Source organism: Leucopleurus acutus (genome assembly GCF_964270905.1).
Source record: "Leucopleurus acutus genome assembly, chromosome: X".
NCBI lineage: Eukaryota > Metazoa > Chordata > Mammalia > Artiodactyla > Delphinidae > Leucopleurus > Leucopleurus acutus.
This window is the reverse complement of record NC_139148.1, coordinates 38,425,575-38,442,756: the sequence shown is the minus strand read 5'-3', so window position 1 is coordinate 38,442,756 and position 17,182 is coordinate 38,425,575. Positions and strand designations below refer to the sequence as shown.

General features: G+C 43.3%; 1 protein-coding gene across 1 annotated transcript; it reads left to right on the top strand.

Annotated features, from left to right (window-relative positions):
* Window positions 1–1,674: 1,674 nt before the first annotated feature.
* Window positions 1,675–13,482, top strand: NDP (norrin cystine knot growth factor NDP; the record flags this gene model as incomplete). The annotated part of the gene is made up of 2 exons (XM_082864024.1): window positions 1,675–1,848; window positions 13,255–13,482. 2 exons carry the CDS (start codon window positions 1,675–1,677, stop codon window positions 13,480–13,482), a joined length of 402 nt encoding a protein of 133 aa, XP_082720150.1.
* Between the last annotated feature and the right edge of the window lie 3,700 nt (window positions 13,483–17,182).

Sequence of the window (17,182 nt, the reverse complement as noted above, 5' to 3'; positions counted from 1 at the left end):
ACATGGCAGTAACTGAATCCATAAGTATCTAAAATGTTGGCATTTTAGAGCAAGAGAGGGTTGCAGACACCATTTTTCCCACTCCCCTATTCTACAAATGAACAGCTTAAATGACCTGTACAAGGTCCCCCAGCTAATTAATGGAAGTGCTAGAGTCCAGGTGGGTCCCCTCATTACTGTTCCCTGCTCTTCCTGCAATTTACAGGGCTTCCCTGAAACACACATGCTGAAGTTTTGCCATTGCCAGGGATGCTTCACTCTGAAACAGCCCCATGTCACACACCCTTTTCCTCCTGGGGTCCCCTGACCCACACTCGCAAGACAGCTAAACTGAGGTTAAGGGGGTCTGGGGCCACTATATTAGAGTAAAACTAATTGACTTATATGGACTTGAACTTCTTCATCTTATCAGTGCTTTGCTCTGTTTATTCAGACTGTCCATGCGTAGCAAGCTTAAAAAAAGGTTGTACTGTGAAGCAAAATAATCAAACTTTTATCTGAAATAACTTTGAAAGTTTTTCTGAAGGTTTAATTGTTGTGTTCCTTTTGCTTTAGATGTAACGTCAAGTCCCCCAATTTTCCTAAATGTTTGAAAATATTTCTGATGCTCTCTGTTTGCTGGTGTGATAGTGTTGGCCATGCCTTTTGGGGTGGGGTTAGTGAGGTGATTTGAGGAGATTCTGGACCCAAGTCCTTTGTCCAAGAGGTATATGCTTAAAAGAACAAGGCAAATGTCAGATATGGCATGATCCCACTTTAATGATAAGTCTCTGCTCCAGCAACCACTTACTTTTTCAAATCATACGTGCGCTTGGGCTACAAAGGCTCTTCAGAAATGCGTGAGTCTGTTGGCAAATACACATGTGTTGCCTTAACCGCGCTGGAGGCCAGTTAGCATAATGTGTATTTCCGATGCAGCTTATCATTGGTGCTGGGTGGCACGGGGCTTCACACAAAAACAGGATAAGCCCAGAGCATAGAAGTGGAAAACTAGGTGGATGGGTGGGTTGGACTTGGACGTGGAAAATGTACTTCCTTCCTGTGGGACGTGGCGTGTGCTTGTTAGTGCTGACCTGCCTTCTCTCTAGCCCTGTAAGCTGACATTGACATCAAAGCTTACTGAATAGACCCTCTCGTCCCCACCAGCCAGGGATAAGGCTGAAAGCACCCAATCGAGTTATGCTCTGGCCAGAACCACTTGACTATGGGGTCAAACTATCCTCCAGCAATTAAAGTCAACAAGTGCTTCCATTAAACCACTGTGTGCACCTCCAAATGATTATAAATATGTACCATAAGCTATGGGGGAGGGGTGTGAAATGGATGATAGCTTATGCTAATGACACTCTAGAAACCAATACTCTCCACTCAAAATGACATGGAAAAATTCTACTCAATACCTCCAGGGTTCCATTCGTTTTTCTGGGTAAACGTTTCTGGGGAAAATAATTTCTGTTTTCATTCCAGCTGTGCATCAGATACAGTGATGATGGATTGCGAGTGCAAACAGTAAGACGAAACTCCGGCATACAAAGGACGATGACAACCAGAAAGCTCCGACCAGATCCTGCCCTTTCCTTGAAAGGAACTGGAGCCTAGGAGGTGAAGGCATTTCCAATTTTTAGTCCTTTGCCTCCCTCTGCTGTTCCTCTTGAGAAGTTTTCCCTTACAACAATGAGAAATCATGTACTAGCTGCATCCTTTTCTATGCTCTCCCTGCTGGCGCTGATGGGAGATACAGACAGCAAAACAGACAGCTCATTCATGATGGACTCCGATCCTCGACGCTGCATGAGGCACCACTATGTCGATTCTATCAGTCACCCGTTGTACAAGTGTAGCTCCAAGGTAAGCTCGAGATCTCTGTGAGAGTAGCCTTACTCCCAGAAACAGGAGAGAAGCCCTATTCCTTTGACAAGGGACAGAGAACTATATGGCTGACCCACAGGGCTTGCCAGAGAATCATCCTTTTAGGGTTTCCCACCGTGCTTTGAACTTTTGTCAGTAAAGCTGCCTAATTGACCATGTACACACCCAGCCAGCTTCTCAAAGTCACTAAGAAAGGCTGGAAGTTTCTCACAATAAAATTGTTGCTAGGCACAAGGTTGGAAGGGTGTGTTTCGTCCCTGGCTGTGAAAATGATGAGCAGTGGTGTCCTTTCTCAAGAAAGAAAATGGCGTCTACAGGTTATCGTAACTCTTTCTATCTCCATCAGCAATAAAGGGGAAGGAAATACAAGAAATATGATTGAGCAGTAAAACGTACTTCTTGCGGGGGGGGGGGCACTCTTCAAAGTGTTTCCTGGTCCATGCCTTTCTCTACCTGCCATGTTTACGTTAAAATGGTTTCAAAACAGAAATGGCATTTTGATAAGTTATCATTTTTACCTTGATATCCACGTCATTCTTGTCTGGAGTAGGTTGTGTCTCTTTTGGCACAGGCAAAAGTGATGTCTCAGTGTTGAGATGGGGTGTATGAACGAATACTATACTTCAAAGGCCCCCAAGAGTTGCCCGCCACCTGAACCACCCAGAAGGGAGGCACACAGTAGGGAAAAATAGACTCGGAAGCAGACTTCTCACGACTCTCACTGCCCCCAGTCACACGAATGAAATTTGCCCACATTTGGTAAATAAGAATTTGTTTAGCCCAACCTCAGAGATTTTCACTTCCAGTCCTGAGACTAAAACCACTTATATATTCTCAGATGGCAAGTATTTTTTTTAATTACCAATATAATTAAGAAGTTTTGGTAATATCAACCACTAAACTTGAGACCATATAAGTTAATGGCTCTACCCTCCATTTAAAAACATTACGACTTCTGTCTGCCTTTAAAATTTCCATAACTTCTCTGATTATAGCTCAATGATGATGGCTTGTTTTAGTTTTGGGAGATCAGAATTTGGGTTAACTCACTTTAACCCAAACTTCCTGGCTCTTATTTGTATTTGTCGAACCAAAAAAAAAAAAAAAGAGTAAATAGATAAATTTTTGCAAGCCTGCAATCCCTTCTTAGGAAAAAATGTAAAACAAATTGAGAAAAAAAGATAGGACATGTTTTTCCGACTGATTGCTCAGAAACTGTAGGCCTGAGGTAAGGTTGACTAGAGCAATTATTAGTTTCTCCTCCACTCGCCCTATAGACAGCACTCATATATAGTGTTTCTTATTCCACGGATGATTTCTCCTTCTGCTGAGTTGTCCTCCATAATCATGATTCTTTAAAAAAAGAAAGGAAATAAAATTATTTCAGGCTTCCCTGGTGGCGCAGTGGTTGAGAGTCCGCCTGCTGATGCAGGGGACACGGGTTCGTGCCCCAGTCCGGGAAGATCCCACAGGCCACGGAGTGGCTGGGCCTGCGAGCCATGGCCGCTGAGCCTGCGCGTCCGGAGCCTGTGCCCTGCAAAGAGAGAGGCCACAACAGTGAGAGGCCCGCGTACCGCAAAAAAAAAAAAAAAAAAAAAAAAAAAAAAAAATTATTTCAGGCACTTCCCTGGCGGCCCAGTGGTTAAGACTCCTCACTTCAAAAAGAAAAGAAAAAAAAGACTCCACACTTCACTTCGAGTGCAGGGGGCACAGGTTTGATCCCTGGTCGGGGAACTAATACCCCACACGCCGTGTGGCCTGGCCAAAAATAAATAAAATGTTTAAAAAAGAAAGGAAATAAAATTATTTCAAAGAAAGTGTTCATGTGATGATAGGAAGGAACAGGAAAATTGGAGCATCTCTGAAAACTAAAGAACAATCTGGAAAGATTTGATGAAAAGATGGAGGAGCGCCTTAGCAATTATCACATTAGTTAAGGAAAGGTCAAAGAAGATATAGCCTTAACTCAAACCCAACAAACTCACAGTGCTTGAGCATGAGTCCTACAAACAGACTTTAGTTTACCTTTGTTCACCTCTGTTTCTTCCAGAATACCATGATAAATAGAGCAAAATTGTGATTGTAGAGAAATGTTTGTAATTTCATGGGAACAATCTGTTTTCAAACATCCCAAACTATCCCAAATATAGCAATAGTTTTATGTAAATGGTGCTTGCAATTATAAACCTTTCTTCCTTGGCCATAAAATATGCCTGGCAGAATCTCAACTACCCAGACCTTTTCTGGATTAGATTTTCTCTATGTATCCGGGAACAAAAACTGTTTTTCATTTTGAGATATTCTATAATTCTTAACTCTCACAGACTCAGGCTGGTTTTCTCTCTAATGGGTTTCACTTAGAAAAATTGTTCATCTTTACAGACTTGGGATATAAAACATGTAGCCTGTGTCTCAAAAACAACCAATGGGGGTTTTTGCAAAGAGGAGACTAGGGCAGATTTTTCCTCTCTGCAGAACTTCTCCCCTCAACGTGAGGTTCAAAGCCCATTATTTACTACTGTTTGCCTGTCAGTTGTTAATGCTTCCTGACTCCCATTTATCCAGTGTCTGGTCTCTGGAAGACAGATAAAGGGGAGAATGTGACCCAGGCTCAGGGAAGGGAGAGCATCTGCTTGAACACCTAATAGGTGTCAGGCACCTCATACTATATGATCTAATCGTTGCTGACAAACCTGTGATGGAAAGCGTTATCATTCCCGTTTTATTGGTAAGGAAAACTGAAACCTGAAAGAAGAATTAAGTAGATTGTTCGATGTCATTTAGCCCAGGAGTGGCAATGTCTGCCTCAGAGCACGCACCTTTCAATTCATATTTCATTCATTTCATTCAATTCATTCATCTTTCACTTGGTTCTTCCTATTGGAGGAATGCAAATAGAATGTAGGGGCCATCATTTATTTTTTATTATGATTTTTAAAAAAATTTTTTGAAGTATAGTTGATTTACAATGTTGTGTTAATTTCTTCTGTATGGCAAAGTGACTCAGATATATATATATATATATATATATATATATATATATATTCTTTTCCACTATGGTTTGTCACAGGATATTGAATATAGTTCCCTGTGCTATACAGTAGGACCTTGTTGTTTATCCATTCTATATATAATGGTTTGCCTCTGCTAACCCCAAACTCCCAATCCTTCCCTCCCCCAACCTCCTCCCCCTTGGCTACCACAAGTCTGTTCTTATATCTGAGTCTGTTCCTGTTTTCATAGACGTGTTCATTTGTCGTATTTAAGATTCCACATATAAGTGATATCATATGACATTTGTCTTTCTCTTTCTGACTTACGTCACTTAATATGATAATCTCTAGGTCCATTCATGTTGCTGCAAATGGGAGCCACTATTTAGAAGTCCAGGCTCAACTTCCAGTCTGTTGAAAATCATGATTTACACTCAGCAATCTTTGTAGAAAAATAAAAATAGTAGTGAAAGCTTTTCTGGGAGCCTTTCATGAGACTATCTGAACTTGCATCTGGCCAGACCCGGGGACCTTTCTCCCATCTCCCAGCAATTCAGGAAAGTGCTGAGATAGAGTCAGGCAGAAAAGACTGGCCACAGAGGTCCACGAAGGAGGTGAGTGTGGCCGCAGATTAGGATGCGCCTGGTGGCTTTCATTGGTAACACCTCCTCGGAGTGGGTACAAAAGATTGAAGAGCGGCAGCTTCATTGACAATCTTCACTGAATTTTTTAGTAAAGGTGGTAAAGCAAACAAGCAAAGAGTCAGTGGTTAGTGGAAATGAGATATCTGGGGAATCTTCAAGGGAACTGAGATCCCAGGCTTTGAAGTGAGAGAGACCTGGTTTCAAATTCCAGCTCCACAGTTGGCCAAATGGGTGACTTAGGGGGAAGTGTAGTCATTCTTTAGTGCCTCAGTTTCTTCCCACGTGAAATGGAGCTAATGCTGTCTCCCTAAAAGTGTGGGTATGGGTATTGGTGATAATATTTGTAACGCATCCGGCCTGGCGTTCGGCATATAATAGACATTAATAGATGATAGTATGATCTTGATGATGAAGTTATAAAGTGGACAGGTGTTTAGACTCACTTTTCTATTTTAGTCAACCACTGAAACCTCAATAACTATTGGGATCTCCTATAGCCTTAAAGGATTAGGAAAATGAACCTCACTGAGGTTCTTGTTAAACACAGAAACCTGGCAGGGCTGGGGGAGCACGCAGGAGGGCAAAGTAAATGTAAGCCACTGTGCTGCGTGCTAAAAGGGGTGATCAAAGTCAGAGAGAAACAGATCCTGCCGTCTGACCTCCCTTCCCACGTGAGCGGAGGAAGGAGGGATTGGAGGGGGTGCATTCTGGATTCAGGCCAAGGAGGGGTTTTCAGGAACCGAGACTGGGAAAGCGAGCCAGCTGGGCAGGCCTGTGAAGTCTGAGTTGGGTGAGAAGTAGGAGAGGGTGGCCCCGAGCCAGGAGAGCGAAGAGCCAAGGCATACGGTTGTCTGAACCCTGAAGGGCCACAGGAGCAGCTAGCGGGGTGGCCCCGAAAGAGAAGGAGGAAGAGGGGTCGGGACACAAAGCCTGGGGAAATTCCCTGAGGAGAGGGGACCTGTCAGGTGCAGGGCTGAGCCTCAGGGTTGAGAGGGGCTTCTTAGGATCCTCAAGCCATCTGCCCCCGAAGCTCACATGGTAGGAGAAACGAGGGGGAGTCGGGAGTATTGAGTTTATAACACAGTTGACTAGTGGGCAGATATGACTTGATTTTTTTTTTTTTGCGGTATGCGGGCCTCTCACTGCTGTGGCCTCTCCCGTTGCGGAGCACAGGCTCCGGACGCGCAGGCTCAGCGGCCATGGCTCACGGGCCCAGCCGCTCCGCGGCACGTGGGATCTTCCCGGACCGGGGCACGAACCCGCGTCCCCTGCATCGGCAGGCGGACCCTCAACCACCGCGCCACCAGGGAAGCCCGACTTGATATTTTTTTAAAAAGGAACAAATGTATACCGTGGTGGGCAGTTGAGGCACAAACGTAGAAGAAAACACAGACTACGTTTTTGCCCTCATAATGCTTACAAGTAAATGGAGGAGAGAGGGAAGGGAAGCATTCTGTGTGCAAAGGTCTCTTCAGGTCAGTTTGAGTTGTAACCAGAGTGAAGGGACCAGATTCTAGCTGGAGGTTGACCTGGCTCTCTGGAGATGAGCTGAACAGTCATTTATTGAGGGTGCTGGGGAAGTGAGGAATGGGAGAAGCAGAGATGAATCATGTTCCTGAGGAGAAAGGGGGGGTGCTTCAAGGGGTGCCGTGGAATAAGGGATGCACAGTATTCACTGTTGAGAAAAAGGCAGAATATGTTTCTCACTTGATTGAGGTACCATAGCCAAAACTCTATTCTAGGATGGGACAGGTGGGTCTTTATTCTGATATTGATGGAGACCATGGCCTGAGCCAGGAATTCACAGGGGCCCCACGTGACAGGAAAGGAAAGTGGCTTTGGAGATGGCAAGTCTTTCAACAAGGGGTGATGAAAACCATCTGTGTTTGGATTTTCTCTCACTCAGAAGACAGTTGTGTATTGCAGCAAAAGGCCTAACTGTCTAAGAACTGTGGTAGGTCACCAGAGACAGCAGGAGCCTGAGGTCTCCGGGTGCAGTCCTTGGTCTGGACCCAGGAATCACAGCTGGCTACAACCCTCACAGTGTAGCCTGAACTTGCCCTTGACTGACTTTAGCATCTTATGAAACTCGAAGGCTTGAAAGGCTGACTCTCATGGCCTAATAGTATAGCACCGTGGTTCGGAGAGAGAGCTCAGGAATCTGCTGTCTCGGTTCAGAATCCTGGCCCTCCATCGTACAGCTATGTGACTTCAGGCTGGTAACTTAACCTCTGCCTTTGAATTTCTTAATTTGTAAAGTGGGGAGAGTTTACCTTTTGAAACATTTGTTAAGTATTAACTTGCCTGTGAAGGGCTTGGCACAGTGCCTGGAGCCTAGTAAACGTTCAATACATGTTACATAGCATCATCATTACTATTCCTTAATTATTACCCAAGGACCTTCCATTACTCTTAGCCTCAGCACATGGAAATCAGATTGAACGCGAAAGAGTCTATCCTTGAGCAAATACCCTGAACCCAGCAGCTCTGTTCATATTAGAAGGAACTAGGTATCACATCCAGCTGGAGCCAAGTGACTCCAAGGTTGGGGGGATACAAAGGGGCTGCTGGAGAAGTTGCCTAGCTTCCTAGCATCAAGAGAGTTGTTGGGGGGGAACATAAGATAGCAAAAATTAAACTGGACCAAAAGCAGATGACATGTATCTGTCACCCACCTGAGCCGTGAAAAGTCAATAGAAGTTTGTATGAGCAATAACCACCTATTGAGAACACACTCTTCTAGTGGTGCAGCTCCACGTGGGTTCTTTGTCCAAAAAAATTCATTTCTTGATTTGATAGTGGAGTAGTGTGTATGCTCTTCATTAAGAGCAGTTAAGCGCAGTGCAAAATGCAGAGCAGTTAATAAAATACAGCCAAGTCACCCACGTATGAGGAATGTGCATTGACCATAAACTGGGGGCCAATGTGTTATGGCAGGTGAACAGATGTCTGAAGGTGTCAACGTTTTATTGAACTGAAGGATGAATTGGTTAAGGAGTTAGAGAGTATGTGGTATCATCCAATGAACTGCTGGGAATCCCTGGGAGTCCTCAAATCCCTGGGGGATGGAGCAACGGGCGAGGGTCTTGACAGTGGAGGAGATATTATTTAGGACTGCCATGGTCCATAGAAGATTCAGCTCTGCTTAAGTTTGGAGGTGGTGATGATGTGTCCCAAGAAGCCCATAAGAAAAAGGTCAGACTCGTGTGGTTTTGATATGGTTACAACTCCCAGAGGCAGGTCAGAGAAGATTAGAGTAGGGTGTGAGTTGGCACATGCCTCAGGAAAGCATCTTAATATCAGGAAGCAGGATATTATAGTGGCTTAGACCAGGGGTTTGGTTTTAAACAGATCTGGGTTTGATTTCAGCGTTGCGTTTTACCAGATATGTGAGTTTGGGCAATTTACTCAAATTCTCTAAAGCCTCAGTTTCCTCATCTGTAATAACAGTACAGATAATAATAGTACCTTTCACATAGGATTGTTATGAGAATTAACTGAGATTAAATGTTGTAAGCACTCAAGAAATGTTAGCTGCCATCATTACTATTAGCGAAATGATCACTATCTAGTGATGCATCTAGAGCGGAGCCTCTCAAACTTTAACGGGTCCAGAGCCTTGCTGCTCAAAGTGTGGATGTTAGCACAGCAGTACCATCAACCAGAATCTTACAAGAAACGCAGAATCTCTGGCCTCACTCAGAACTAGTCAAGCACAATCTGCATTTTAACAAGATCCTCAGCTGACTTACATGCACATTACAGTTTGAGAAGCTCTGGTCTGGAAGAGGTCAGAAGTTGTTCATTAAATCTGTAATACAGGTGAGGCGTGGCCAAGACTAAAATGTGAAGAGCTAGAGTGAATCTGGAGACTTCCCTGGTGGCGCAGTGGTTGGAAGTCCACCTGCCGATGCAGGGGACACTGGTTCGACCCCTGCTCCAGGAAGATCCCACATGCCGTGGAGCAACTTAAGCCCTTGTGCCACAACTACTGAGCCTGCGCTCTAGAGCCCACGAGCCACAACTACTGAGCCTGCGTGCCTAGAGCCCATGCTCCGCAACAAGAGAAGCCACCGCAGTGAGAATCCCACGCACCGCAATGAAGAGTAGCCCCCGCTCGCCCCAACTAGAGAAAGCCCGTGTGCAGCAACGAAGACCCAACGCAGCCAAAGATAAATAAATTAATTAATTAATTTAAAAAATGATTCATATATATGTATGGATACATTTTTTTAAAAAAGAGTGAATCTGGGAAGCAGGTATTTATACCTTCCATTCCTAACGACACTCATTCATGGATCTTTATCTTCCAAACTCCCTGCTTGACTCCTGTAACACACACACACACAAAACGGGGCTAGATAGAGATGGAATCTATATACAGTTGAACTTTGAACAACATGGCTTTGAACTGCACAGGTCCACTTACATGCGGATTTTTTTTCAATAGGAAATATTACCACAGTACACGATCTGTGGCTGGTTGAATCCTCGGATGTGGAACCGCAGATAGGGACGGGCAAGTGTAAATTATATGCAGATTTTGGAATACACGGAAGGTTGGTGCCCTTGACTTCCCATGTTATTCAAGGGTCAACTGTACTAGGAATCTCCCGGAGAGGGGATTTGCATGTATGTTGAGAACGTCAAGGGCCAGATAATCATTTCATGGTGTCTTCTTGGAGGAGAGGGCATTTGAATTTGGTAATGGAGGATAGTTGGTATTTCATTAAGTACAGCCAGGAGAAAAGGACATTCCTGAGAGAGGAAAGGCAAAGGCAAGAGGCAGGGAAATTCAGGGCAGTTCCATGGACTCCTAAGTAATTAAGCTTGATCCAAATAGAGAGTGGGTGATGAGAATGAGAATAGTTGTTAGTGAGATTGGAAAGATATGTGAAATCCAGGTCATGGAGGGCCTTAATGCCTGTTCAGGATTTTGGATTTTATTCTGAAGGCTGGTGGCAGCCACTGAAGGTGTTTATTGTACGTGTCTCTGCATTCTCCTTGCCCAGAAAGTCCAGCTCCTGAGGAAGAGGGGCCCGTTGGAGGTGGCCCCAGAGTCTTCAGTGCTGGAGTCCTTGTCCTTCAGGATGAGCTGAAGGCAGAGCTTGAGACCTTGAAGACTTTTAGTGAAATCACTATTAGGTTAGTTCTACAAATGGCCCTAGATTGCTGACTTGGTCATATTATGGACAGTGCGAGTTGCCTGGTCATTCAAGGTCAGCATTTGGTTCACCTGTACGTGTATCATTTGGGTACGATGCACTGCCATGTCTCTGCCCTTCTGAATGAAGTCTGAATCTCTAAAGACTCCATTTGGGGAGGTGATTCTTTGAAGAACTGCTTAATCTGCCTAATAGATAATCCACATTGGAGATGAGCAAATTTAACATCACTCCAAAGTGAGATGTCAAGGAACTATTCCCACACACTAGCAAGGGTGAGAAGGGACTGGGAAGACCTCGAACTCTCTCTCTCATTAGAGAGATGGGGCGGGCACCAAGAACTGGCCTGTGTAATATAGACCTATGGCAAAATCGCTCAAAACCCATTTCAGATCACGTCTGTTTTCCGTATCAATGTGAAGGGCAGGCAGGATAGAATTGAAGCGTTAATAAAATCAAAATGACTTACAGCTGCCATTTTTTCCCTGCCTCTGTGGCCTCTCAGAGAAAATAAATCAGTAGGCCTAGTCCAACTTATTCTTCACCAAGCCCTGCTAGTCGTTTCCTAATATCTCATATTGTCTTGTTGGTTGTTAAGAGATTGTTGGATTCATCCCAGCATCTTTTCAGATAATGATGTTAATGATCTATAATTACCAGAAGTCATCTTCTCTTCCTTTTGGAAAGGTGGGCAGGCCATTTCCTTCTTTTAATTCTCGGGCATTAAATTCTGTCCTATAGGATGATATCAGACTTAATAGCTGGTGAGTTTCAATAATAATTGCTAATTCCTAAAATACCATGAGGTAAATGTCAAACAGTTTCATGCATATTTATGTATCTTTTAATCTTTTATTTGAGTAGTTCTACTTTTTATGTTCTTGTTGTGGGTTCTGGAATTATAGGGCAACTTTTTCGCTATCACTTAATATGAAGCTCACCAAGGAAGACCCTCCCACATAAACATACACCAATAACCTCAGGTTTCCCCCACCTTCTGTGCCTCAGTGTATAGGGTTGTATAGCTTAATGAATCAAGCTGCCCACCCTACCCCCCCCCATGACTGCCACTCCCAAGAAACCATTTATGTATGGGATGCATAAATGAGCCTCTGCTCCATCCCTTTAATCTATATGCAAAATATAAAGTGTGTGCTTATGTCCACTGTTTGGGGGGTAACTTTGGTAGTTCGCACCAGATCCTTAAAGGATCTGTTTACTAAAGCCACATTAAGAGCCACTATAAAGAACATGCAACCTCTGCTACTTCAACCCAAGCTTTATTATCATCCTAACCTACATTTGGAAATGGAGGTGGTCAGAAGGAATGCATCCTAGTATTTGCCCTAAATGACTGAAAACTCAATTGCACAAATCTCAGGATCCTTCAGCGTATAAGCCCAGAAGTGTGATTCCAGGTCCCAAAACATACCCTTTTTCTATTTCACTCTCTTGTTTCAAGTTGTGGTGCCCAGAATATTTCTTCCTAAATATCACTTAGTTATCCTCTTTTTCTTCTTTAGAAACCATATTCCTTTTCTTTAGTAATTCTCTGCACGTAGCAAATTCCTTTTCTCTGTAGTCATTCTTTATTTACCCCCTGATGGTAATTTGGAAAGACTTTCTACATTTTCAGACTAAGAGAACTGGCATGGGCCCAACAGTAGACTACCACCTGTCAGTAGAAATTTCTTTTGTTCTTTGGTTTTTATTTGCACATCGTGGTGGTGGGCCGTGTCCAGTGGTTCTGAACCCTCAGCGCACTTTGGAATCACCTAAAGAGCTTGGAAAACCACGAAAGCCTGGGCTCAACTCCAAAGGATTTTAATTCACTTGGTCTGAGATGGGGCCTGGGTGTTGACATTTTAAAAGCGAATTTGCAGCAATGTAGGTGATGCTATAGTACTTTATATTTTTGCTTATAATGACAGCTACCAATTCTTTTTCACCTAAGTTGGGAAATTTCATTTAATGGCAGCTGAAGGGCCATTTTCAACTGGAAAAATTCATTTATGTCTGTGATAAACTTTATCTTGATAAAAATTTGCACTCGTATTTTACCACCAGATGAAAAAAAAGATGAGCATCATTTAAAAATTAATGTATTTAAAATAAAGTACAGAGAAAAACATGTTTATATTATATCAGGTTTCATTTTGAATGAATCTTTTTTCCCCAATCCTTACTGTAAAGATCTTGTGCTATAACTTTTAAAGCTATACAAATAAGAGTGCTAAACTGTGGGCTTAAAAGTAGGTGTATAAATATTCTTAAGCAGTATTACTTGGAAAATAAAAATAAAATATAACAACCACATAAAATAAACCAATATCATATTTTCTTTACCTGTTAAATATTGAGAGACATTTACATTTTTAAAGTAAACTTTAAAATTAGGGAAAAAATAAAATAAAAGCAAATTTGCCAGGTGATTCCAATGTGTGACCAGGGTTGAGAGCCACTGGTCTTCTCCAGCAGGAACTCATCCAGCCAGGAGTGTTAGGGCCTTTTAAAGGATGCTGTGGGACCTGGCTAAAGTTTGGGCTTCCCCAGTGGGGGTAACCACTTCTCTTCTCTCCCCAGATGGTACTCCTGGCCCGGTGCGAGGGGCACTGCAGCCAAGCGTCACGCTCCGAGCCCTTGGTCTCCTTCAGCACTGTCCTCAAGCAGCCCTTCCGTTCCTCCTGTCACTGCTGCCGGCCCCAGACGTCCAAACTGAAGGCACTGAGGCTGCGCTGCTCTGGGGGCATGCGACTCACGGCCACCTACCGGTACATCCTCTCCTGTCACTGCGAGGAGTGCAGCTCCTGAGGCCTGCTGTTGAGTGGCTTCTGGATGGGACAGTCCCTCCCCCTCGCTGAAACAGTTCAACCAGCCAGGGAAGGACTGGCAAGGGAAGAGTTAAGGCAAAAAAAAAAAAATATGTAGCAATTCCCACGGGATTCTGCGTATTCTAGTAATAAAGACTCTACATGCTTGTTGACAGAGATACTCTGGGAACTTGTTTTCCATTCCCATCTCCTTTCCCTGGTACAATTTCTTTTGGTTCCTTTTCAGATTCAGGCAATTTCCCCCTTGGCGCTGAATGCTGTTTGGGTTTCCAACAATTCAGCATTAGTGGGAAAAGTAGGCCCCCATGCAAGAGTGGGTCAGGCTGTCACTGGCGCAGATTAGGGAAGCATTTGCTTTGGAAAGCAGGAAAGCCCAATTCTTTCTGGGACATCCTCTGGCTTTTTTTTGTTTTTCTTTTTTTTTTTCTTTTATCTTGTCATTTGGTCTAAGGTTGCCATTGTTGCTAAAGGTTACCAATTTCAAATTCCAGGCACCGAGCATGTGGATATGTTTAGCCAGGTTCATTCACAGCCAAGCTAACTGACATTAAAATCACTAACAAACAGATTCTCCTATGTGATGCTGGAACTCCTGATAGCCATCATTATTATTCAGAAATGACTTTGGGGAAGTAAAAGTGGCTTAAAGAATTGTCATCTTGAGGCTCTCTCAGATAAATTATGTTAACATGTTGTAAGGGAGCAGACTTTTAAAGACCTGCACAAATACGGATCCTGCACTGACTTTGAAAAAGGCATATATGTACTAGTGGCATGGAGAATGCTTTATATTCATGCATGCAAATTAGACAACCAAGTACGAATCTATTTGTGGGTGTGCTATAGCTTTAGCCATGTCGTGGGCATCATTCTCTAATATCCACCTGTCCATGGGAAGCTTGCTGCCGAAAATGGTGGCCTGGCTCATCTTCTGAACATTTGGTTCAAATATATTTTGGTCCTTGAGGCTCAAAATTTGAGTTATTCCCATGTTTTGAAATAAAAAGAGAGTATCTTCAAAATTTTGACGGTGTAAGGATTGTTTTTTCCTACTCAACATCCTACTACAGCGCATCCCCTATGGTGTGTGGAGGGGATCCAGAAATAGAGGGAGATCGGGTTTCAGAATGCACGGTGGAGGCATTTTTTTGAAATCAATGTACTAGGGTCGGGGGGGGGGGCTTATGAAATGTGGCCTTTAGTCTCAGAATTTAGCTTGCTGAATGAGCACAAAATCTGATGCATTCTGGCTCCCTTAGCCACTATTCTCAGAAGAAAATAAGTATCCGTAAATGAAGTCTGAAGAACCAGAAGGAAAACAAATAGCTCACAAACAATGGTTTCTGTGTCATTGACCGTCCAGTGATCCAGGGCCAATGGTACACATGAGCATTTACAAGAATACTCATGGTGCTAGCATAGTGCTATATCCACTGCAGGCATCTCAACACTAACCCAGACTGGCAACTCAGTTTCCAAGGCAACCTTGACACCATGCTGTCTTGGTTCACCAGAGGTGATGGTGCACCCCACTGTTAGTACAGCCAACCTGTGGGAAATTAATTCACACACCATCATCTCTGGGATTAAATTTATATCTGTGGCTTTGGAACACAATGAAACTAATACTATTAAACCTTGACCTTGATCTTAACCTTCATAGTGACAGAGCCAGCCAGTCCACTAAATTGGAAGTTCTCCCCATTCTGAAGGCAAATGTGAAATGGTAATTTGGACCATTACATGAAGAGAAATTTTGCTATAAAAAAGAATTAAATTTAATACCTAAAGTTAAATGGTTATAGTTCTTAACCAATAATGAAAGTATTAACTGCTGGTAACATTTATAGCTATTCTTTCATGTCACTAATCGAAAAGCGAAAATAATACTTCTAGTCTTAAAATATCTCTTCCTGGCTTTGAAAACTCAATTTGCTTTGAGAGTCATATGTCCCAAACTCCAGTCTTTATTTCCTTACTACCAATTTGGGATTGGAGGGGGCAGTTATATGAGTCATTATGTTCCAAATTCTCTTGAAGCCATAGAAAGTGTTCCCTTCAAATTCTTTTATGTGGTCTGTTGTCAAAGTTTCCCCCATGGCAAAAAGTAGAATATGCTTGGAACATTAGAGAATCATAGAATGGTGGCATTGGGAGGTCCATTAAAAAGCTTCCATTCTCCTCTCTCGCTAAATAGATGAGCAAATGTAGACCTGCAGAAATCCAGGAACTTGCCCAGAGTCACACACGTCATCTTGGCTTCGGAACTGGAACCCAGACTTCCTGCTCTCTGCAGCCATGGGTTCTTCCCTTCCCCTTGCCAGTGAAAGGAGCCCCACTTTACTCAGGATCTTGCATGCTGATTATGGTGAATGGGCTGGAAAAGAGTACAGTGAGAGAGAGTAAAATTTAATGGGGGCAGGGCTTCCCTGATGATGCAGTGGTTGAGAATCCGCCTGCCAATGCAGGGGACACGGGTTTGATCTCCTGGTCCAGGAAGATCCCACGTGCCGCGGAGCAGCTAAGCCCATGCACCACAACTACTGAACCTGCACTCTAGAGCCCGTGAGCCACAACTACTGAGCCCATGAGCCACAACTACTGAAGCCCATGCGCCTAGAGCCCATGCTCCGCAACAAGAGAAGCCACCGCAATGAGAAGCCCACGCACTGCAACGAAGAGTAGCCCCTGCTCACCACAACTAGAGAAAGCCCGCGCCCAGCAACGAAGACCCAAAGCAGCCAAAAATAAGTAAATAAATTTATTTTAGAAAAAAATTTAATGGGGGCATATCAAGGCTGAGAAGGAGGAAAAAGAGTTATAGTTTTCCTAAAGACCTAAAAATAGCCCTGGGAACTGAGAGAATTTAGACATTATTGGATATTAAGTTACTATGGAATTTGCATTATATCTTTCAAAAATTAAACATATTTAGCCTTATGTTAATGTCTACCCCTAAGGATTGAGAGAGAACCAAATGAAAACATTGATCATTTAAAAACAGTACTCGTGGAATGCCTAAGGAATGTCTTCCCCATTTGCTCTGCATGAATAAAGGGAAATTAAAATACCTTATAATCTCAGTAGCTTACATCTTAAAACTCTGTGTGATAATCCGCAATGGTGCAGGGCAAGCCTCTTGTAAACTGATCTTGCCCTCATAATTCATAAGCATTTAATAATAATGCGTTAATAGTATAGTGGAAAATGGAGAAGTTTATGGGCTGAACGGATTTTCTTGGGATCTCAGTTTCTCAGACCAATCACTTCGGTTTTATTCATGTAACCTCCTGAACTTTCCCCAGAAGTTTAGAATGAAGGACAAATCAACCACGCCTGGTCCTGAGGAAATAGCAGCTGGCTTTCTGCTAAACTCAAGTGTTTGCTAATCCACTCAACACATTATTTTGTATTAGGTAGAACAGGATGCCTACACATTATGACTGGGGAACTGTTTGAGGAAGTTGATTTCTTCTTTGTGACGTTGGAGAAATTAAGGTACAGATTTGCTTTTGGTCGCTTCTTCAGGCCCCGTTGAAACATACACACTCGAGCAAGAGAGCTACCCAAGATGGCATGCCAAATGCCTGGGGGAAAGGGGTTTGGGAAGGCTTAGATGGGAAAAGGAAGCCATATCCTGCTTCTGCTGCCTTCTTCATGACCCCAGGGCAGAGCCACAT